At 45.7% G+C, this 24,925-nt stretch overlaps 1 protein-coding gene across 7 annotated transcripts; it reads right to left on the bottom strand.

The window, feature by feature from the left end:
* Window positions 1-1,830: 1,830 nt before the first annotated feature.
* Window positions 1,831-23,878, bottom strand: tdrd12 (tudor domain containing 12). 7 transcript variants are annotated; one of them, XM_029433027.1, is made up of 36 exons: window positions 23,752-23,878; window positions 23,272-23,344; window positions 21,506-21,670; window positions 20,498-20,634; window positions 20,186-20,305; window positions 19,906-20,012; window positions 19,745-19,830; window positions 19,264-19,441; window positions 18,532-18,599; window positions 18,352-18,449; window positions 18,170-18,235; window positions 18,029-18,080; window positions 17,436-17,515; window positions 17,212-17,277; window positions 16,777-16,837; window positions 16,398-16,514; window positions 16,080-16,262; window positions 15,432-15,585; window positions 15,140-15,267; window positions 14,866-15,057; window positions 14,649-14,777; window positions 12,781-12,898; window positions 12,513-12,652; window positions 12,207-12,421; window positions 11,262-11,343; window positions 10,777-10,958; window positions 10,492-10,699; window positions 8,593-8,685; window positions 8,229-8,386; window positions 7,111-7,374; window positions 6,800-6,858; window positions 6,562-6,631; window positions 6,304-6,417; window positions 3,834-3,996; window positions 3,257-3,317; window positions 1,831-2,557 (listed from the first exon to the last, which is right to left on the bottom strand). In XM_029433027.1, the coding sequence occupies exons 2-36, from the start codon at window positions 23,293-23,295 to the stop codon at window positions 2,484-2,486; spliced, it is 4,212 nt and encodes a 1,403-aa protein (XP_029288887.1). In that variant the 5' UTR covers window positions 23,296-23,344; window positions 23,752-23,878; the 3' UTR covers window positions 1,831-2,483. The 7 variants fall into 7 exon arrangements, with proteins under 7 accessions (XP_029288887.1, XP_029288888.1, XP_029288889.1 ...); XM_029433028.1 differs by having other exon boundaries at window positions 3,843-3,996; XM_029433029.1 differs by having other exon boundaries at window positions 19,957-20,012.
* Between the last annotated feature and the right edge of the window lie 1,047 nt (window positions 23,879-24,925).

The following is a 24,925-nucleotide window of genomic DNA, read 5'->3' as shown; positions in this document are numbered from 1 at the left end:
CATTAACACAATAATATTTTGTATTACAAGTTTTTTTTCAAATGTTCTGCCTAAATATGCAAATTAAGCATTATCTTATTATATTTGTTATTTATATATTATATTTGCTATATTTCCAGAACATAAATGTGAACATTGGATAAAGCAGGTTCAAAGTTCTTGTTTTATTTTGTTGACATAATACATTCAAAGGTTTTTACAGAGGGACATTTGAATCTCTTTGTATCACTGCATCAAATACAAAACAATGCTGTCAACAGCCCTTTAAAATCCATCTCCTGCATGTAGTGAGTGTAGCGTGTATAACATGAGCTGTGAGTGACATGTGAACAAAGCCCTCTGCACAAAGCTTCAGAATATAGAGAGGAATGAAAGTGGAAAGTTTGGTGTATGTAAGTGCTGCTGAAGTGGAGATTTCTGTCTGTCTGAGAGGAAATACATTATAGCAAAGCCGAACATGAAAATACTACTAACATAAGATGAAGTACAATCTACTTAAACAGATTACTAACCAACATACTTATTATGGGTTCAAAAACACTTTGATCTCGATTCAATGGATCAAAAGTATGTACAATATTTAAATTAGCTCCATCTTGACGCACTGCAACATCATGACACATTAATGCATCAGTAACATAATGCAAAACAACAACGATGCACTTTAACTTCAGAGACTTTGTGCAGGACGTTTACTGAAACACACAACATGTCATCTTCTGCCACTAGAGGCCTTTAAATCAAAACAATGCAGAAGATGTTTGGTGTGGTGGTGCAGCAGCGGTGCATCATGGGAGTATGGTGTGGTGATGCAGCAGCGGTGCATCATGGGAGTATGGTGTGGTGGTGCAGCAGCGGTGCATCATGGGAGTATGGTGTGGTGATGCAGCAGCGGTGCATCATGGGAGTATGGTGTGGTGGTGCAGCAGCGGTGCATCATGGGAGTATGGTGTGGTGGTGCAGCAGCGGTGCATCATGGGAGTATGGTGTGGTGGTGCAGCAGCGGTGCATCATGGGAGTATGGTGTGGTGATGCAGCAGCGGTGCATCATGGGAGTTTGGTGTGGTGGTGCAGCAGCAGTGCATCATGGGAGTTTGGTGTGGTGATGCAGCAGTAGTGCATCATGGGAGTTTGGTGTGGTGGTGCAGCAGCAGTGCATCATGGGAGTTTGGTGTGGTGGTGCAGCAGTAGTGCATCATGGGAGTTTGGTGTGGTGGTGCAGCAGCAGTGCATCATGGGAGTTTGGTGTGGTGATGCAGCAGTAGTGCATCATGGGAGTTTGGTGTGGTGGTGCAGCAGCGGTGCATCATGGGAGTTTGGTGTGGTGATGCAGCAGTGGTGCATCATGGGAGTTTGGTGTGGTGGTGCAGCAGCGGTGCATCATGGGAGTTTGGTGGTGCAGCAGCGGTGCATCATGGGAGTTTGGTGTGGTGGTGCAGCAGCGGTGCATCATGGGAGTATGGTGTGGTGGTGCAGCAGCGGTGCATCATGGGAGTTTGGTGTGGTGGTGCAGCAGCGGGGCATCATGGGAGTTTGGTGTGGTGGTGCAGCAGCGGTGCATCATGGGAGTATGGTGTGGTGATGCAGCAGCAGTGCATCATGGGAGTTTGGTGTGGTGATGCAGCAGCAGTGCATCATGGGAGTTTGGTGTGGTGATGCAGCAGCAGTGCATCATGGGAGTTTGGTGTGGTGATGCAGCAGCAGTGCATCATGGGAGTTTGGTGTGGTGATGCAGCAGCAGTGCATCATGGGAGTTTGGTGTGGTGTGATATACAACACAGGTCTGGTTGTTTTGAGACACTTTACTTCAGTACAGCAGATAAACAACCATTTCTGAACAAATAACTTCGGTTTTATTGGATTCACAAACTAACATTAAGTAAACGATTACAGAACAAGTAAAGCAAAGAGCAACACGTGTGTGTTAAAGCGGGTTCATTTAAATGCACTCGGCTGGATCCATCTTTAAGGTCCTGTCGTCTCCCAGTTTGAGAGTAAACCAGAAACATAAATGAACCGCTCAAAACAAACGTGAGTAAAACTTCTCCTGCAATTGATTACTTTGCTGTAACAATGTAAATTTCCCCGTCGTGGGACAAATAAAGGATTTCTGATTCTGAATCAACGATTACAATAAATGTTTGGCATTTCTGCAAGAACACTTACGGCTTTCTCCACGAGTTTTAATTTCTCCACGCACCCAAAAGATAAAATATTGTGTGAGCAACTTTTTCTCCACCTGCTTCACCTTTATATTATATTCCGTCCTCCCGCTGACGGGGAGGTTACATTAATCAGGTTTGATGAGTCGGGAAGATCATTTGACAAAGGTTTTGTCTGAACTCAAACTTCCCCGAAGAAGTTTCTGTTCCCAGATCCCTTTATTATTACAGAGGTCAAAGGGCATGGTACCGATACAACAGACCCTCAGATGAGAATAATGACACGAGTGAAAGATGGTGTTTGTTTCTTAGTGTTCGTCTTCAGTCGCTCTCACTGCCGCTCTCTGAGTTCACGTAGCGGTCGTCCTTTCCTGTGTTCTCTACAAAACACCGGCCTGAACACCAAACCATGAGAAGTTCAGACAACAGTTCCATATTTGATACAGATACATACACACACAGATACATACACACACACAGATACACACACAGATACATATACACACACACAGATACATATACACACAGATACATAGATACATACAGATACATACACACAGATACATACATACATACACATACATACACACAGATACATACAGATACACAGATACATACACACACATACACACAGATACATACAGATACATACACACAGATACATACACATACATACACAGATACATACAGATACATAGATACATACAGATACACAGATACAGATACATACACACAGATACATACAGATACATACACAGATACATACACATACATACACACAGATACATACACACAGATACAGATACATACATACACATACATACACACAGATACATACACACAGATACAGATACATACATACACATACATACACACAGATACATACAGATACATACAGATACATAGATACATACAGATACAGATACATACACATACATACACACAGATACACAGATACATACAGATACACAGATACATACACACAGATACATACAGATACATACAGATACATACACATACATACACACAGATACATACAGATACACAGATACATACAGATACATACACATACAGATACTTCATACGTTTCTCACCATTTGAGATTCTTTCTTCTTCCTGCTCAAAGTGCTCCATGTCGTAACTCACAAAGATATTCTGTGAAGAGAAATAACTTGTTAAATTCATCAAGGCGTTGTTGTTGTTTGGTGAAGCTCAAAATCAATTCTGTAAATGCTAAAAGGGGAGTGTGGTACTATCCAGAGAAGAGAACGGTTAAAAAAGGAAAAACAACTTGAATATTCTCAGATCATAAAGTCACAAATCTACGAGAAAAGATGATTTATCGTCAGGAAACATTTCTCTACTTTTGGATCAACCTCATGGCTTGTTGAGTCGTATGTCCGAATCAAAACATACTTTGCAATCGGATTCATCAGGAAACACTCGTCATTTGGATGAAGTGAAGAACTACAACAAACTGTTGCACCTCCTCACAAACAAGTTTCACTTTAAAGTTAAGAGAATATCAAAGTGTTTAATATCAGATTCTCCCCCGGCTCCATAATTATTTCTTTATACCTACAATGGCCCCAATACGCCGTCATACTACTAAAAATGCATAATTTCTTAACAGGTTAAAGTTCCTTCCTGCTGTGGCCTGAATCAACCCGCCTGCAGCACCTTGTTCCTGAGGAGTCTCTCCCAGCATCCCTGCTGTTGTTTCACCAGTTTGAGCACCGGCTCATTGGACTTCATTTCCCAGCAGCAGCGGTCGGGAGCGATGTTGGCGTGAAGCTGCAGGTCGGCTCTGTAGGTCCGATCGTTCGCTCTGCAACTGAACACAATCAACAGAGAGCGTCATCCTGATCACACGCTGAAGAGACGGTTTACTACGCTGAACAGAGGAATCGAATTTACTGTGAGAAACTTCAGATCCGTGTAAAGTACCACACTCCGCCTGCCCCGTGCACCTCTGTCCTCCCCTCATGCATACCCCTCTCAAAGCGGCAGCACTCAGTTCAGCAGGAGCCTGCCGCTCACAGACATCACAGTGTCGCTCACCGCTAGCCTGCAGCCGCAATCTCCGAGACGCCGCGGCCACTGCTGGAGGCGGTGATAACCGAGATAATCCTGCTTCCCTGAACGCACCATAACACGCATGTCAACAACGATAGTGTCCTTTTCAGGAAAACTAGTTCAGGATCTACTCCTCGCACGCGTGTTCTCCACCCGCTGCAACGCGCTCGTGAGGGCGAGTCAAGTTCTATTAACGAGTCGTGTTGAACGGTTTACATCATCGTTCAACTGAAGTCTGTGGAAACACAAACACTGATTCAGATCGTGCCGAAGCAAACACTGCAGCTCTGGACTTCATTACTGCGCGTGTAAAACCACTCGGTCAAACGGTCAAAGTGTTTAGAGCCGTGGAGTAAACTCGAGTTACCAGCCGTGAAGTAAACTCGAGTTACCAGCCGTGGAGTAAACTCGAGTTACCAGCCGTGAAGTAAACTCGAGTTACCAGCCGTGAAGTAAACTCGAGTTACCAGCCGTGAAGTAAACTCGCGTTACCAGCCGTGAAGTAAACTCGCGTTACCAGCCGTGGTGTAAACTCGAGTTACCAGCCGTGAAGTAAACTCGCGTTACCAGCCGTGAAGTAAACTCGCGTTACCAGCCGTGGAGTAAACTCGCGTTACCAGCCGTGGAGTAAACTCGCGTTACCAGCCGTGGAGTAAACTCGCGTTACCAGCCGTGGAGTAAACTCGCGTTACCAGCCGTGGAGTAAACTCGCGTTACCAGCCGTGGAGTAAACTCGAGTTACCAGCCGTGGTGTAAACTCGAGTTACCAGCCGTGGTGTAAACTCGCGTTACCAGCCGTGGAGTAAACTCGAGTTACCAGCCGTGGTGTAAACTCGAGTTACCAGCCGTGGAGTAAACTCGAGTTACCAGCCGTGGTGTAAACTCGAGTTACCAGCCGTGGTGTAAACTCGTGTTACCAGCCGTGAAGTAAACTCGAGTTACCAGCCGTGAAGTAAACTCGAGTTACCAGCCGTGGTGTAAACTCGTGTTACCAGCCGTGAAGTAAACTCGTGTTACCAGCCGTGAAGTAAACTCGTGTTACCAGCCGTGGTGTAAACTCGTGTTACCAGCCGTGAAGTAAACTCGAGTTACCAGCCGTGGTGTAAACTCGCGTTACCAGCCGTGAAGTAAACTCGTGTTACCAGCCGTGGTGTAAACTCGCGTTACCAGCCGTGGTGTAAACTCGTGTTACCAGCCGTGGTGTAAACTCGTGTTACCAGCCGTGGTGTAAAACTCGTGTTACCAGCCGTGAAGTAAACTCGTGTTACCAGCCGTGGTGTAAACTCGTGTTACCAGCCGTGAAGTAAACTCGTGTTTACCAGCCGTGGTGTAAACTCGTGTTACCAGCCGTGACGTAAACTCGAGTTACCAGCCGTGGTGTAAACTCGTGTTACCAGCCGTGGTGTAAACTCGAGTTACCAGCCGTGGTGTAAACTCGCGTTACCAGCCGTGGTGTAAACTCGCGTTACCAGCCGTGGTGTAAACTCGAGTTACCAGCCGTGGTGTAAACTCGTGGTTACCAGCCGTGAAGTAAACTCGAGTTACCAGGCCGTGAGTAAACTCGAGTTACCAGCCGTGACGTAACTTGTGTTACCAGCCGTGTGTAAAACTCGTGTTACCAGCCGTGAAGTAAACTCGTGTTACCAGCCGTGAAGTAAACTCGTGTTACCAGCCGTGAAGTAACTCGTGTTACCAGCCGTGAAGTAAACTCGAGTTACCAGCCGTGTGTAAACTCGCGTTACCAGCCGTGGTGTAAACTCGTGTTACCAGCCGTGGTGTAAACTCGTGTTACCAGCCGTGAAGTAAACTCGTGTTACCAGCCGTGGTGTAAACTCGTGTTACCAGCCGTGAAGTAAACTCGAGTTACCAGCCGTGAAGTAAACTCGAGTTACCAGCCGTGAAGTAAACTCGAGTTACCAGCCGTGAAGTAAACTCGTGTTATTACACATGAACGCTGGCCTTGCTAAACATGTCCCCGCTGCCACCGGTGTAAAGTGCTCTGGATAAAAGGCTCCTCTGAATGTCGGCCGTGATGTGAAGTGAGCGAGCTCTGCTCCCGACAGACCTGTACACGACTCTGTCGTCGTAGAAGTGGCAGCGCGGACTCTCCGGGTTCCTCAGCTTCATCGTGACGATCACAGAGTCGGACGTCTGGTACCAGCGGGCCGGAGGGTGGAAACTGAAACGCAGCAGAGGACACGGCGACCTTCACTGCTTAGTGTTACTCTAATCGTAGTCTGATCGATACTGCAGGTTTTCAAAGGTACATTTCATTTACTTTAATTAAACACTAATTGTTTAATATCCAGAGGTCACCTTGTACCTCTTTGTGGCGTCAGCACGGTCCGTCTCTCTGGTGCTGCTGAGCTGCTGGCTGTTGCTTTGATGTTCACCTGCAGAAACACCTGAAGGTCACGAGGTCTGAGAGTATTATTCTCTATTTATATCATTAGTTGTAGTTGTAGTAGTTAAATGATGCAACATGTGATGCTTCTCAGTGTCTACAACTCCGACTGAAGTTTGCACTTCATCAGGATGGACTTTTATTTTATCATCGTCACCGCGGGTCAGCGAAGCAGCCTCGCTGGTCGTGCAGCAAAGTTCTCCTCCGTCTCCGATCCTGTGTGGAAATCACAAAGCGTCCGCTCGACATTTAGAGCGAGAAGAAATAAAGACATTAATTCTTCTGAGAGACTTTCAGTTAAACCTTCTGATACATGATACATGATACATGACACACACACACACACACACACACACACACACACACACACACACACACACACACACACACACACACACACACACACACACACACACACACACACACACACACACACACACACACACACACACACACACACACACACACCTCATCTGCTCAGGGCTGTTTCTCTGTCCAACAGCTTCCTGACGGGCCAACAGGAGTTTCTGAACACACACTGGGACCAGGTGGAGTTCTGCTGGTGCTGGGACCAGGGACTGGATCATTGCACAGACCGGACTGAGTGGCTCACATGGCTCGAGGTGAGGAAGGTCAGCGAGCTGACTGACCTCAGCTGCTCTGACGGCTTCAGCCAGAACTTCCTCCTCAGCTTTGATCCTGAGCTCCAGAGACACCGGGCCGCCGCCCGACCTACAGACAACAACATGCTGCTTCATACAGTCTGACGTGTACCCACCACGCAATGCTATGTTCACACTACAAGCCGGTGATGATACAAACACAGCGTGGCGGGCGCGACAAGGTTGAGCAGCCTCAGTCTAAAACAAGATGCCATTAGTCAGAGTGTTCTTCAACAACATAGTCAACGAGCGCTTCAGCAACACCGACAGCAAGTCGCCAACAACGTCGCTCGTAGTGTGAATGTAGCTTTACGCTGCGTCGACACTAATGACGTTTCAGAAATCATCTGCGTCCTCACTGACACGCCTGAAAACGCATCCCATGATCGTGCTGGTGTAAACAGGAAGCAGATCGTCTACTCTCGCTTTGTTGCAGAAAATACTAGAGGAGGAACAATTGTGAAAAGTACAAAGTATCTTGTTAGTTCCTCCTCCAGGCTGGTTCTCCCCGGCCTCACCCAAGACCATCGATCATTTAGTGCCGATGACGCCGTATAAAAGAATCTGAATCGCCTGGTGAAGCAGAGTGCAGTGTGTTCCGGTGTGCCTTCAGGGAGCTCGTTGTCCAGTGATATTTCATTTGCATATTATATTTATTGACAGTAACGTCCACACATCTGATGGTGCGTCGCTTTGAGATTGTGATTCAGGAGAACTTGTTGCTCATCAGACGTCACAAAAGCGTTTAGTTTGTACACGCAACACGGAGAGCCACTCTACAAACCAACACATCTATAAAAACTAAAACGTTCAGTCATGTCGTCATTCTCAGTCCGTCTGCAGCATTTCTAAATACCTCCGTCGACGTTACAGCGTGAACAAAAGTGATGTTTTATTAGTCCACTGGAACACTTGAGTCTTTACCCAGAGTGGTGAGCCGCCTCCTTGCTCTCCTGGCAGAGCGCCCTCAGCAGGTCCAGATGCTCCGGGTTTCTGACTCCCATCCCAGAGTTCAGGATCTCTGACTGCACGTTGTATTCATTGATCACAGTTTTCACACCTGGCACCTGGGCCATACGCACCTCGAGAAACACAACACACAGTTTACTGGTTCCAACTGCACCCAGAACAGTCCGGTCCAACATCACACTTATTGTACAGGTCGAATGTTGCCGACAAAACTTTGTAAAGTTTCTCCAAAAGTCCAAAGTGGACAGTCCACATGTACCGAAGACACCTGGTTATTCATTAAAGTACTTCAGTGACACACTGACGAAGAAGAACTTACCATGGGATCAACAAAAACAGTGTTTCCCAGACTGAGAAGCACTTGGGCTCGGTGCTGCAGGCCTCGGATCTTCTGGCTGATCGCTCTGGTGACCTGTGAGCAAAGATCACATGATCACGGTATCATCATCATCATCATCATCATCATCATCGTCATCACCTCAGGACTGCAGGACGGATCGTGTGTTCATAAAGTCCAGGACAGCGGAGACATTAATCTGAGTGTCTGTATGTTCAATCAATAAAAACTGAAGGTCTGCAGCTTTTAAAGATATTCAACAGATTTATAAACATTCTGTGCTCAACAGTCTATAAAGAAACTTCTTGTTTTGAATATAGTCATTTAAATATTTATAAAGTAGAAAACTTCTTCAGGTGTCTTAATCTTATTAAACCAGTTATTTGTAAATCTATTTCATCGTAAGACTTTTTAACTGATGTCATTTGTTGCAACTATTTTAATTATTGTATCTTATTTATATTTTAAGTAATCTTCCGTTCTCCGGGCCACATCCTCCAGCTCCGACTGGGGGACCCCGAGGCGTTCCCAGTGAGGAGATATAATCTCTCCACTGAGTCCTGGGTCTTCCCCGGGGTCTCCTCCCAGCTGGACGTGCCTGGAACACCTCCCTAGGGAGGCGCCCAGGTGGCTCCTTACTAGATGATGAACCACCTCAACTGGCTCCTTTCAACGTAAAGGAGCAGCGGCTCTACTCCGAGTCTCTCCTGATGGCTGAGCTTCTCACCCCAAGTGCCCTGGGTGGCGTCTCTAAGAGAGACGCCACCGCTTGTACCCGTGATCTCGTTCTTTCGGTCATGACCATAGGTGAGGATAGGAACGAAGATTCTCCGGCCAATCTCTCGCTCCATCGTCCCCTCACTCGCGAACAAGACCCCGAGGTACTTGAACTCCTTCACTTGGGGTAAAGGCTCATTCCCTACCCGGAGTAGGCAATCCACCGGTTTCCTGCTGAGAGCCATGGCCTCAGATTTTGAGGTGCTGATCCTCATCCCAACCGCTTCACACTCGGCTGCGAACCGATCCAGTGACTGCTGAAGGTCACAGACCGATGATGCCGTCCGGACCACATCATCTGCAAAGAGCAGGATTGGTGACAAAGCGCAGCCCTGGCGGAGGTCAACATTCACGGGAAACGAGTCCGACTTACTGCCGAGTATCCGGACACAACTCTCGCTTTGGGCGTACAGGGATTGGATGGCCCTCAAAAGTGACCCCCTCACCCCATACTCCCGCAGCACCTCCCACAGTATCACCCGGGGGACCCGGTCATACGCCTTCTCCAGATCCACAAAACACATGTAGACCGGATGGGCGTACTCCCAGGCCCCCTCCAGGATCCTTGCAAGAGTAAAGAGTTGGTCCGTTGTTCCACGACCAGGACGGAATCCGCATTGTTCCTCTTCAATCAGAGGTTCGACTATCCGGCCGAACCCTCCTTTCCAGCACCTTGGAGTAGACTTTACCAGGGAGGCTGAGAATATTAATTATTATTATCCTAATTAATATTAGTATCATTAAAATCATAACTATAATAAGGGGTGTTGTTACACGTGTTGCACAGACGGGACTAGTTCTGATATCCAGTATATCATGGAATAAATACAATTTACACATTTCTGAAAATTTTGAAATTGCATAAAAAACTAAACGTGCAGGACGTCTGTCTCTGGCTAATCCAGCAAAACCCGACAGATTAAAAGGCGCCTGCAGCTGATGGAGACGATGATACAAGTTCTTGACGTGGAACATGAACTCATCTGAACAGGGTGATGAGACACTGTGTGTGTGTGTGTGTGTGTGTGTGTGTGTGTGTGTGTGTGTGTGTGTGTGTGTGTGTGTGTGTGTGTGTGTGTGTGTGTGTTGCAGTGGGACAGAAACCTTGGGGTGCCAGTCGGTCTCTTCGTCGACCGGTTTGACCCGGCAGGCGATGATCTCCACGGCCTGGCCGGGCAGCGAGTGGAAACGCTCCGGGAGCTCAAGGACCTGATGGGATTTGACCTCCTCTTCCTTTCCCACGTCAATGAACCGAACGGAGACGCAGAAGAACATGCGGTCACCTCTGTCGGGGACGGCCAGGACCTTCACCCTGCAGCAGAGATAAAGAGATCATGTTAGTGAAGCTTTTGGCTCCTCAGCGTCATCACTTTAGATTTCACGTCAGACCTGTGGAAGAGCTCGTCCTCCTGCACGGCGTACAACCCTCCCTCCAGCATCTCCATGGCTCCGGGTTTCTTGTCGGCATAGTAAGACGTCATCTCAGACGCCATGCTCTGAAAACGTCCGTCCTCCATCCTCACAACACGACCGTAGAACACTGAAGCCGTCTTTATGTAGAGAGGCACAACCTGACAGCAACAGTTTTAATCAATATTTGTGATTCCTTCAGAGGAATGTGACACGTGTACGCCACGTGTCAGACGCTCCATCACGTTTTAAATTCAATGAAGACTTCTTGTTATTTTCAGTTTTACTGCATCAAGTATTACCTCAGAAACAAAACCCAGAGGACTAATAATAATACTGCACACATACAGGAGCAGTGCGACCAGCAGACTAATGTTGATGTGACCACTAATTCACTCTTTAAAGTTCTTCACGATGTCTGTAAATGAAGAAGTTCCTTCACACAACAAAGAGGAGAACTTCACTTCTATGACTCCGCAGGCAGGAAGCACAGACTGGTCCAGCTGGGGAATCAACGTGTGACGGTCGGGACAGGAAGTGCCATCTCTGCACAGGAAACACAGAATCACATCATTAAACGGGCGCAGACGCAGACAGTGGACGTCCACCAGGATCGAGGTTTAAAAACATTCTGATACAATTACCTGCTGAAACATGTAGTCGGTAACTAATCCAGCGTCACAATATTAAAGATACTTCATTACTTTTGGACTGAAACCAAATATGCAAATAAAAGAGAACGTTTGTTTTATTTTAATTTAAGTACCGATGCAAAAGGAAATGTTCTGCCCAGCAGGTGGGACGTGAGCGAGTCGCAACACGAGAAGAACTTCATTCTGTTACAATCTGCCAGATCTTCAGTGAACTCTGCATGGCGCCTTGAACTTTAACCCCCTCGCTCAGATATCTGCAGTGCAAAGGATTGTGGGTCAGCACAGCTTACTGGCAGCAGAGGGGAGGCAGACTTCAGAGTGCAGAAATTAAATCACTTCACGTGAAACTACGACGCCGCGTCTCTGCTGCTACAACATAATGTGCTATTCACACTTTACTGTGATGTTGTGTCACCTGACTTACAAACCAAGTTAAAGGCCAACTGTCCCGAGTGGAAGTTAGAGGTTAGAGGTCGTCGTGTGGGACGTGGTCAGAAGGGATTTCAGTGACAACTGGTATTATGAGAAGGATAACAATCCGTCCTTTTGTTTCCTATAACTGTGACTGAATATATATATTTTTAACCCTAATTAAGTACCCCCCCCCCCCTCCGGATTTATAAAGCACTTTTCCAATCTTGGCGATCACTCAAAGCACTTAGCAACACACGTCATTCACCCGCATACACACATACACACACACACACACACACACACACACACACACACACACACACACACAGTGCAGAAGCTGACCTGCAGACTCCGTAGCTCTTGATGTAGCTGCAGAGAGGCTTGTTGGTCTTCTGGTCCTCCCGGGCCACATGGACGCCCTGAGCGAAGGCCAGCAGCTCAGGGGGCAGCGGGGCGCTGGTTCGCTCCAGGTAACGCAGAACCCCGACTACGTGACACGCGTTCCTCTCAGAGATCAGCAGCACCGACCTGGTGAGATGACGGCTCCTCGTCTGATCCTGGGAGGAAACGTTGGAACGTAAATCAGACAAACGTTCAACGTTCACGCGTCGATCGTTTCTACAGGACATGTTTAGAGATCGTTCTTACTCGTTCACAAAGGTTTCGGAAGTTCTCGGACATACAGAAGAGCCGGCCGCCGAATACTTTGGGGGAAGTGGGGAAGCTGTAGTGGACGACACAAGTGGCATCTCTGACTCCCAGACACTTCAGACACTCGGTGGTCGTCACTAGAGGTCAAAGGTCCAACAAAACAAAAATGAAACTACAAGCAGCAGAACCTGCTCCTGAACGTCGTCTTCACTGGATAACGCTCTCCATGTTAGCAGCTTCCTCGTATAGTAAAGGTTCAGTTTACCCAGAATCACATGAGAGCCGGGGCCGACGTCTTTCCTCCACTGCTGGACGACCGAGTCAAACTGGTGCGTTGACCCCTCGTGGGTCTGGAGGCAGAACACTGACTTGTTGCTCACGGCCTAAATTAGAAAAGACGCTGGTGAACTTTCCACTCAGAGAAGTCCATCTGTAAAGTGTGTGTGTGTGTGTGTGTGTGTGTGTGTGTGTGTGTGGAGAGATGGTAGTCGTAACACAAACTCACACTTTGGATTATTATAGACAGAGTACTTTTTATTCTGTGGTGGTATTTGATGTCAAACTCTCTTGAAACTGAAAGTAATTAAACTCTGATGTTGGGAACTTACTTGTATCTTTTACTTCTTCATGTCCGACATTGAACAAAAGGCTTTTGAGTAGTTCTTGGTTCTATAATTACCGGCCACACATCCTCCCTAACGGCGAGCAGGTCGTGGTGACCTCGCGTACACTTTACTCCCTTAATGTTTGTACACCGTAAAGTTTAAACAACATTCTACATCCATCACCAGAACAGTTCTTCTGATGTGAGGTCTCTCATTCTGAGCTGACTGGAGACACACGGCCTCTAAATCTCAGGTCTGAGCTTTGTGCCACGACTGTGAGCTCAGTATCTCCAGATCAGACAGACAGTCAGACAGACAGTCAGACAGACAGACAGTCAGTCAGACAGACAGTCACACAGACAGACAGTCACACAGACAGTCACACAGACAGACAGACAGTCACACAGACAGACAGTCACACAGACACAGTCACACAGACAGTCACACAGACAGTCACACAGACAGTCACACAGACAGTCACACAGACAGACAGACAGTCACACAGACAGTCACACAGTCACACAGACAGACAGTCAAACAGACAGACAGTTAGATTTGTGCCACGACTGTGAGCTCAGTATCTCCAGATCAGACAGACAGTCAGACAGACAGTCACACAGACAGTCAGTCAGACAGACAGTCACACAGACAGTCAGTCAGACAGACAGTCACACAGACAGACAGTCACACAGACAGTCACACAGACAGTCAGACAGTCACACAGACAGACAGTCACACAGACAGTCACACAGACAGTCACACAGACAGTCACACAGACAGTCACACAGACAGACAGACAGTCACACAGACAGTCACACAGTCACACAGACAGACAGTCAAACAGACAGACAGTTAGATTTGTGCCACGACTGTGAGCTCAGTATCTCCAGATCACACAGACAGACAGTCACACAGACAGTCACACAGACAGACAGTCAGACAGTCACACAAACCTACAGTCAGACAGTCACACAGACAGTCAGTCACACAGACAGTCAGTCAGACAGACAGTCACACAGACAGTCAGTCAGACAGACAGTCACACAGACAGACAGTCACACAGACAGACAGTCACACAGACAGACAGTCACACAGACAGACAGATAGTCACACAGACAGTCACACAGACAGACAGTCACACAGACAGTCAGTCAGACAGACAGTCACACAGACAGACAGTCACACAGACAGACAGTCACACAGACAGACAGATAGTCACACAGACAGTCACACAGACAGACAGTCACACAGACAGTCACACAGACAGACAGTCACACAGACAGTCAGTCAGACAGACAGTCACACAGACAGACAGTCACACAGACAGTCAGTCAGACAGACAGTCACACAGACAGTCAGTCAGACAGACAGTCACACAGACAGACAGTCACACAGACAGACAGTCACACAGACAGTCACACAGACAGACAGATAGTCACACAGACAGTCACACAGACAGACAGTCACACAGACAGTCAGACAGTCACAGGGTCTCTCTCACTGGGCATAACTAAAGCTGCGGTTTCACCTTGAACACGTCTTCAACCTCCGCAGCAGATTTGGCTACGATCAGAGTCTTCTGGCCGACTTCAGGGTTGAAATCCAACGCACCCAACAGCACTGAGACCTTACTGCTCTCCACAGTCATGAGGATGATCTGTGGGAGACCAACATACGACAGCACATTTAATCCTGACAGATCTGGCAACGACAGAGGGGTAATTCTTGTGGATTCATTGACTGACCTGCTGAACGTCACCATAGAGAGCAGCTTCCTCAGGGACGCTCATGACAATGCAGGGGGAAGGCATGTGATTGGCTAACAAACCCTCCATGTGACTGGTCCATCTTCTGGCCACAGCGACGAGCTGCTGAGGACAGGAAGCCTTCTTCTCGCTGGAGGTCACCTTCTGGAAATGCTGCAAAATGGTGGCCATCTAACAGGAGGACACGTCGAAAGGTTTAACTCCGGGTGGAGAAGCAGAACATGAAATAAGTCGTAACGTAACAGCCCGTCACCTGATCTGGAGCCAGAGTGAAGAGCAGGTCGGCCTCGTCCAGCACGAGGTGGTACAGACGCAGGAACAGGAAGCAGTGACAGGACAGCAGACGGACCAGACTGAAGGGAGTGGTCACCAACAGCAGACCTGATGAAACGAAATAGAATATCTACGACAGTTTTCCCGAATAATTTGAGGGTTCATTCAGAAAGTTGAGATTCAAATTCTAAATTCCAGTAATTGAGGATTTTGTTCAATTGTTATATTTGAGGGCGATGACGTCACTGAGACTCATATTGCGCTTTGCTCACAGTTTTTGGGGATCTTCACAGCCGTCGCCTCGTCTTTCCCGACGCCCAGCAGCGCGATGACAGGATGGAGGACGGAGGTGACCTTCATCTCCTCCAGCAGTTCGTACACGGCCTGGACTTTGACCCAGCCTGGACACAGCAGCACCGCTATCGGCTGGACGTCAACACAACGTACAGATTCAAAAGTTCAAGCACCATCCTCTGAAAACAACAATTCTTACAATAACAGTAGCTCATAAAATAGTATTTTAAAGTAGTGGTGGACGTAGATCTGTCATTCGTTTCCTCCATCGGTCTCTGAATCAAAACAATGACAAAAAGACGTGAAGAAGCGTTTGATTTGTTGGAGTTCTTCTCCGGTTAATTACTTCTTTGTTCAGGAGGTTTTTACTGGGAGCAGAATTCTCCACAGACGTCTCCTCCTCTCCAAAACTAACGGATCAGTCAAATAAAAGCGGTAAACAGTGAATGAAGCAGTTTGAGGTTAAACGTCAGAGTTCCTCCTGCACGCTGTTCGGCTGCCGCTAACGTCTGTCAGCTTGTTTCTCTGAGAACTTAAGATCCGGACGTCCGACGACTAAAATCCTTCAAATACAGAGTTAAAGTTAAGATTCCAATGATGTAACTTTGGATGTGTGATGGACTCACGCCTGCGGTGGAGGTTAGGCAGGTGTAGATGGAGTTGAGCAGGATGTGGGTGAGCAGCGGGGCGAGGTAGCAGAGTGGCTGGGCAGCGTTGGGGGAGATGATGACGGTGTTGCATCCTCGGGCCACAGCCGGCCAGCTGTAACGCTCAGCTGGACTCAGACTGTACTGCTTCCTGAGCAACACCTGGAGACAGAGCGGTGAGACTGAACATGTGGGACGGACATCAAATTGTTTGTGTTGTAAAACAACAGCCATCTCTTCGGCCGTCCTTTCATAAATCCTAGTTCAGACGTAGACAGTAAAATCATTCTAGTTTACCCAGCGGAGAGCATCCGTGATGGGGGCATCATCCAGGCAGGTGCAGGGCTCCACTGGGAAGGCAGAGTGCACCAGAACCCCACTCCCCCTGGGATCCCTGGGAGCCTTGGGAGCAACCTGACAATCAGGAGAAACAAAAGACATGTGAGACAGTAAATATGGGGATATCATAAAGACTCAGCTGCTGCGGTGCATTCTGGCCTCACACGACACCGCAAATAATGCAAATAATGCAAATAATGCAAATAATGCACTTTGATGGAGAAAATGAAACGCATGAGGTGGAACTTCATTGTTTCTTCACAGACCGGAGCAGCAGCTGAATACAAATGACCATTTTTTGCTTGTAAAGTTTAAAATGAGCTGAAGAGAAACCTACCGCGTCGTCTGCAGCGGCTGGATCCGGGTTCAGAGGCTCCGGGTTCAACCACTCCAACAGCCTGCATCAGACACAACAGTCTTCGGATATCAGGGTTGAAAAAACCCAAAAGAATTCCACGTTTTAACTTCTGAAGAAGTTTTATTTGGAATTACTCTCAGGCGAGATACTTTAAGAACCTGACAAGCCAGCAGATGTTCATCACATCACCAGTTAGTGCACATTGACTAAATATTCAGTGTTTTGCCCTTATTCTGAAAAAGACAATATTCCACTCATGTTGCCGTTTACATGCAGCCGTGCCCTTTAAACAACTTGCATTTCTCTTTGATAAAGTTAAAAATGAGGTGAATCTGTAGCCCAACCTGCAGAACTGTTGGCTGGTTTGTGTGCGACACACAGACAAGAGGTCGTGTGGAGCAACTGAGAGCTCACCGTGCACAGGCCCAGTCTTCTTCAGTCCTCCACGTCTTCCCTGCTGCTCCCGACTCCACTGATCTACTGCAGCAAAACAACAAAGTGTCCACACACCCACACACACACACACACACACTGGTTAAATTACAGCGGAGCACAGTGAATATTTTATCCCAACTCCACCTGTAATTTCAATCCTGTCTGAATGTCATGAAATAGTTGAAGTTGCGCTGGCAGCTTACACTTCCTGTCCCGTGCAGGTGCTGGAGGCTGCAGGCGTCTCTTCAGGTGGACAGTCTTTGAGCTCTTCATGCTGACCGACCTGGAAACAAACATTTAGATCTACAGTCATTGTTCAGGAATTACTAACAACTGCATTTGTCTCTATTACAGCGTACACTTTAACTGATATGGACTGATATGCCCCCGTCCCCTGCAGAACATTGCTTTGCTCCGGCGCTGGTACTCCGGCCAGGCGGCGTGTCAACCTCCATCTACTGTACTATGGACGTAGCGGCGATTTGTCTTCAAACTAAAACAACAAAACTAACTCAAAATGAAACGGCCACAGAAGTTCATTATCCAGGCAGTTTATTTTAACATTAACAGAACGAAACAAAGAGCAACTCCCTCTGCAGCCTCTCTCTAAAGAAAACAAAATGACTTTCCCACGATCCTTCCTCCACCTGTCCACCAATATATATAAATACACCTAGTAACTGAAGCTGCCTTCAAAACAAAAGCATTAACTTAAATGGTACAAAACAATGAATAGTTCCAACAATGATGAGCAGCTCATGAAACTACAAGTCACACGTGTTGTACATGTACTCACACTGGGAGCTGCCTGCTGGTAGCTGCTGCCAGGATTCAGAAACTTCAGGAACCTGTTGGGTACGGAAAGCGTTCCGTCATATTAAAAAAGAACTGAAACGTGACATGAGACTTACTGCGTGTGAGTGAGGTCGGTTCTCACCTGAACAGACTGAGATCTTTGGTCAGAGCTGCAGCCAGAGACGAGTCTGTGTCCTCTGACGAGTCCCTGCGCACGAGAGCAGGTCAACTTATATGGACATTAAATTAAAAACATATACTATGACACAACTCATCCGTACTATTCTCTGTTCAGTAAACTGCTGAACTGAACCGTGCGCTCACCTCTCTGAGCTCTTCTTCAGCCGGCCGTTAGACAGATGTTGGTCTATGACCTTTGACCTGCTGCCTTCTACAGAGGGCTGCAGCTCAGGTTGTTGGCTCTAAAGCAGCAGAGAGGTCAGAGGTGAGGATGTGTGGATACCTACTGGAGAACTGACAGTAACAGAGAGCAGAGCTGCTGACCTGAGCTGCAGAGGGAGCAGTCAGACCATCACCTGCTCCGGCTGCACAATTAAGGCTTGAAGAAATAGCTGGAAGAAAAAGCATCAGTCAAGACTGCATTACATGTAACTGAACCCAACGCTGCCGAGTCTAAGAAGAACAAGAAGGTCACTGAGTTTGGGATGCATATTATGGGATACGCAAGGGTCCGTAGAGCATTTAAAGGTTAGAATTCAAGCACTTAAATCTAAAATGTCCAGATTCTCGAAGCCTTGATCAACACATCTCTACAGAACTCCGTTATACCCACAGACACCAGTGTATACCGTCACTTTGTTATTCTACTTAACTGGATTATTTAGTGCTTAGCCAGGTGTGAGACGACAGGATTACAAATAGTAAAAGACTTCTGGGTCACATGATTGTGCAGATGAAACACCGGATTATGTTGGAAAACAAGCCTTTTAAAAAGGAGTATATTTGAATTATTAATTAAAGCATATTCCTAATCGGAAAAACACTTCAAATTAAGCAACTTTCCAAACTTCCAAGACTTTGTACGAACCCTGAACATGAGACACACAATCAAAGGGACCTGAGCTGATCCAAGAACAAGAATCAACTTTAAATCACATCAGTGATGATCCCGTGCGGACACGACTGCACATGTGGATGTGTTTACATCTGCAGACCGTTAAACTCCAGCCGTCCATGTACGTCTTCAAATATATGACAATGTGTGTGTGTGTTTACCAGGAGGTGGTTGGGTGTGCGCTGTCGGCTTGTTTGAGCTTGTGCAGACCGTCTGGGTTAAGATGCTGGAGGACAACATGACAGGAAGTTTGTCGAAATCGTTCAGCTCGCCGCCGTCAGCCGACTCTCTGCTGTAATACGCAAACTTCTTGGCCACCAGGTCGTCGTTCACACAGATCTGAAGAAACAAATACAATAAAATCACCAAAATCCTGAGGATTCTTTTCTGTGTGTGTGAAAATGCAAACTGATAACAAACTGCACAAATGAAAACAACAACACAATATACGATAACTGCCAAACGTCAGCAGGAAACAGAAGATGAAGTCAACAATATTTAGATAAAGATGCTCGTTTGTAAAGATTGTCTGAAGATGAGACTAAACATATCATCTCTTTATATTCATGTTTGTATAAAGCTCTTTATTAAGACTAAATGTTTATGTTTGAAGCTCTTTTTCTTAATGTGACAGGAGTTCACCTTGATGTTCCCCACGCGCAGGTAGAGCTCAACGGAGGTGGAGTCTGACTCGGATTCAAGCAACACGGCCTCTGTCTGAGTGGACGCTGATGGAAGGAAGCAACATTTTAAAGTGACTCCTGAAGACAGAAACATATTAGAACATCAGTTAAGGACATTACATGTTGCTTTTAAAAGAACATCTGTTGTCATCCATCTGCCATGTTTCTTACACTGCAGCAGGTTGTGCAGGTAGAGTGTAGAAGAGCTGTCCCATCGAGTGGACGTACTGCAGAGGAAAAGAATAAATCATCAAGCTGAAAGCTTATTTCATTTAACTGTTGGTATCTGTAAACTTCCCAGCATAGAGGAAGAGGGTTAATGGGATACGGTGGATACCCTGAATAGTGTGCATTGTGCTTCACAAAACCACCAACAGTTCAGTCGTAAGGCTCGTCTTACATGAGCTTTGCCTTCTCCTCATAGACAGACACTTGCAGGGTTGTTGGTTTGATTCCCGCCAGGTGGAACCTCCTCACCCAGAAAGGCAGCTGGAGGAAGGTCTGCACCGCGATTCGGATCCTTGTCGGAACCAGACAAAACACAAAAGTTAAAAAGATCCAAACAGCACAGACACACAAGCTTCTCTCCGGTACAAACTCGTCACATGATCGTGGTTGTATCGCCTCCAGGCCTAAAGTGTCGTCCGATCAAAATAGTCTTGTATTTGGAGTAATTCGGTAAGATGGCAGTGGTCCAGTGTGGAGGTCTTACTGTTCTGAGGGGACGACGAGTCGTTCTCCGTGGTCGACCAGGAGGCAGCAAGCCCGACAGGTCACCGAGTCCATAATGATCGACTCCACCACAGCCCGACACCACGACTTCATCACCGACCAGTACACCACACACACCTGGGAGGGAGTACAGCGACACACACATCCAGCCCAATTAAAAAAGGGACAGTTTGAATTGGGTTGTATGAGGTACTTCGACCCACTGTAGATAAGAACCTCATACAAACTATGGTATAATAAGAAAAGGGCTCAGAAGTTCGAAGCTCTTTGGTAGGAAACACTAAAGTTCAAAAGCAGAAGAAAGCTCCACGGCACTAATCTGGCAAAATGTTAAAAGCCAGACGGATGATTCATGGTGAAGTCCCAGAAACGTGTGGATACACTCTTCATCTAGTCCTGCATCAGCTGTCGAGTGCATGTCATACATTAAGTTTCTCTCTGCAATGATCATTTCAGTCATGACGAAATGTAATTTAAACTGATTATATATTTATACGTTTCATTATCTCCTGTTCTCTTATGGTCCTTGTGTGCATTTGTAGAGCCGGACAGCGGGCACCATGTCACCATGAAATATCCGTCTGATTAAAAGCTTCTTAACCTTTTGAACTCTGCAATAGAAACGTTGCTTATTGTGATGTCAATTCTTTGGAGTATCTTTAAATGCTTCACAACCTAAGCTAAAAGGTTATGCACATTAATAAACCATAATAGTTGATAGAACTATTGAAATTGTGTCATTTAAAAAACAAAGAAAGTTGAATAAACACAAAACATATTGATCCAAAATATTTCTGAATGTAGAAACAAACAATTTGCGTCTTAACACTTTAAAAGTTATTTGAACAATGTAAATATTTTGTTTTTGAGATGTGCTCATTTTTATGAGCTGCTGTTTTTAAAGGGTCTTCTTCTTTAATCCACAAGACCACCCCTGATCCTGAATCAGGTGTAGACATATGAAGATAGACAGCGGGTGTTGCATCACCTGCCCCTCCTCTAACGATGTGGGCTTCAGCTGGCGCAGGTCTTGAGTGACGTCGTGGTAGAAGAGGTTCATCTGAGCCAGCAGACGGTCGTACTCATCTGCGGTCTCTACTTCACCGCCGGGACCCCGAACAACCCGCCCCCAGAGACAGGACGGACTTTCAACCTGCAGGGGGCCACGAAGAAATGTTTCAAAGCAGGCACCAGAACTGGGTCCACTTATAGAATATATCACAGGATTTTCAGTCCTATAATCCTTGTTTTGTTCCTACTCGATCTTTCATGGAAATGAATGAAAAATGGACGCCGTTATAGATCGTGTGCATGTGACGTCACGCTTACGTCCCAACCCGGAAGTCAGCCATGTTGGATGATATACACAACCAAGACTGCGCCCGTTCACGTGTGAGTTGCTGCAACGCTTCGTAATTTTCTTTGTATTTAAACGTCTAAGATTGAAAGAAAATGCCAGATGTGTGCGCAGTGTATACTTGTGGTCATAACGCTACTCGTGACCCAGAGAAACGGTTCTTTAGATTTCCTACAATCATCACAAACAACGATCCACAAAAGAGGGATGAGTTGCTGTCTACCGAACGCCGTCAGCTGGTTTAGCAACATAACTCGTGAGGATTTAACAGAAGAAGAAGCACAATTCACCCGTGTGTGGCGTCCACTTTATATCTGGTAAGAGCTCATGCTAAAGCTATGTTTTCAATGTTTACGTTACACATTTGTGCTTATGATATACCCGAACACTGTAAGACTTACTTCTCCACATCGCTGACTGGTAAATAAGGCACTTTCTTTACATGCGATGCCATTTGCTCTTTTCTTCTGTGCATGTTTTGTTTTGCTTATTCTTGAGAATACTTCACTTGCGAAAAGCAAAGCACCAATGTGAGAACATGCTTCGCTTAATCCAGCCATACAATCACAGTGTGCGAGGATAACATCGCCGCTCTTCTCACTCACAAACCACAGCTTGAGCGGTGTATCTCGAGCTCTTTGAGAGTGATTTACACGGGCATGGACGAGCACCCTGTCATCTTTCAGTGGTTTGGTAAGAAGACTACCAACCCAGCCAGAAACAAAGACATTAGAAGCATCTAAGCTCTTGTATGCCTTCATTTGTGCGTTGGTTGCCCACGACGTTTGTAGCACAAGGTAGTTCACGATATCTGGATATTCAATCGGAGGTAATGAATCTAAATCCTCAATATAATCCGACGGCTTCAGCGTGTACGGGTCACGGCCGCACATTTGGACTTTCCCTCTGAATGTTGCCTTTGCAGAGGATCCAGAGAGTCAACATACTTTGAAGAAGTCGGAGTTGTATTGCTGTTGTTGTTCGCTTTAGACGCCATTGTTGATTTGTTATCCATCCAACATGGCGTCGCACGCATACGTCACACAGTTTTGTCACGTGTTTGCACACTATCTATTACAAAATACTACAAAAGTAACATTTCAAGTAAGTAAAAAGTATACTTAAGTAAAGTACTTGAGTAAATGTTAACGTCAGTTACTTTCCAACACTGGAAATTATCAGTCTAAAGGATATTATACAAATTTAAGTAAACGTAAGTTTTATTTTTATTTAAGTAGCTCAATGCTATTTTAAAATTGACCCACGTGGGTAAAAAACATGTTGAAAACCCCCCCAAAACCGCAGGATGTATCCATTGTTAACCACAAAGTCTTTATAACGTTATTCTGAACTGCATTCACATTAATTAATATTAATGTTAGTGAAACATCACTTACCTTCAAAAGTGATATGCTCAGCATTGTGAGTGAGGTTCGTCAATGTACACTAAAGTTAGACATAAAACAGACACTGAAAGAAAACACAACAAGTTAGCGAACTGACCGTTGTGCTGTGACGTTAATTAAAAATATAATTAAGATTAAAGATAGCGGTGACATTTTGCACCCGAGTCTAACCCGCGCCTGTTGGCTAATAGCGGCTAACGTTAGCTAACATTGGCTAACGTTAGCTAACATTGGCTAACGTTAGCTAACATTGGCTAACGTTAGCTAACATTGGCTAACGTTAGCTAATAGCGGCTAACGTTAGCTAACATTGGCTAACGTTAGCCAACATTTACACTAGTTCACCGAAAAACAAAAATAAAAAGTGCACTTAGATGAAGCCGAATTAGACTGGTGTTCATTTAAGCACTGTTTTGTATTTCACCTTCTGATTTCTTTTGGTTTCCATCTCATTTAACCTTTATAACTTACCTGTTTCCGAGCTTCTCGACGGGAACGGTTGGTGAATCGAAAAGGAAAATGGAGGTGTACTTTATCCTGAGTGTGACCGCTAGAGGTCGCTGTGGAGCCGCCAGGTGTTCCGAGAGGGTGGTTCTGTTGTTCCGAGAGGGTGGTTCTGTTGTTCCGAGAGGGTGGTTCTGTCGCTGTGGAGCCGTTTGTGCCATTTGTTGATACTTTACACACAAAAAGCCAAGTTAGCATATCACAGAATGAATTGTATTATTTTCTTATTCTTTTTACTAGAGAAAACAAACCCCGCTGCACCTAAAGGACAGTTTAGCCAAATTGTCTTGATTCCTACATTATTTTGAAAATAAAAACACTTCTTATGCAAACATGTGCACAAGTAAACACAAGTATTATGAGGCAGTGCTGGAAGAATTACTCCAATCTTTTAGCAATACCACAGTGTAGAAATACTCTGTTACAAGTAAAAGTCCTGCATTCAAAATCTTATTTGAAAGTAAAAAGGTATCAGGATAAACATATATGTAAAGTACAAAAGTAAATTACTCATTATGCAGTATGACAGATTTCTGCATAATATATACAATATTATTGGATGATAATTGTTGATGCATTAATGTGTTGAGTTCATTGCTGCAGCTGGTGAAGGTGGAGCTCATTTTAATTACTTTATATACTGCTGGGTAGATTGTGTATTTCATCAAAGGATCATTAAAGCAGTATCTTATTATTTTATTATGAGCTCTACTAAATATTGATTATTCCCTTTAAACGTCTCACATGTTTCATGTCAATAAATTATTAAATGGTCCAATATTTCACCAAAAACCAAAGATTATAAAACAAAATTCCAAAAGCTTAAGGACAGAACGACCAAACGAGCGCTTCTATTTTAATAATGTTTCTACATTTTTCTGCTAATACTTATGTACTTTTACTCAAGTGGTATTTTCCATGCATGACTTCTACTTGTAAAGGAGAATTGTTCCTGTAATGGTCCTGGATCTGAAACAAGCCAGTGTGTGGAGGATGCACTTCCCCTCTTGTCCTGCAGGGGGCGACACACAGACACCTGCTCCTCACCGACACCAACGAGCTGCAGACGAAGAAGAGATTTGGAGGTTATGAAACTTTATTTACTTTCCTTACTTGTATGACACTGATATCTGTACATCAC

This window comes from Cottoperca gobio, chromosome 6 (assembly GCF_900634415.1).
Source record: "Cottoperca gobio chromosome 6, fCotGob3.1, whole genome shotgun sequence".
Taxonomy (NCBI): domain Eukaryota; kingdom Metazoa; phylum Chordata; class Actinopteri; order Perciformes; family Bovichtidae; genus Cottoperca; species Cottoperca gobio.
This window is presented reverse-complemented; position numbering and strand designations above follow the sequence as displayed.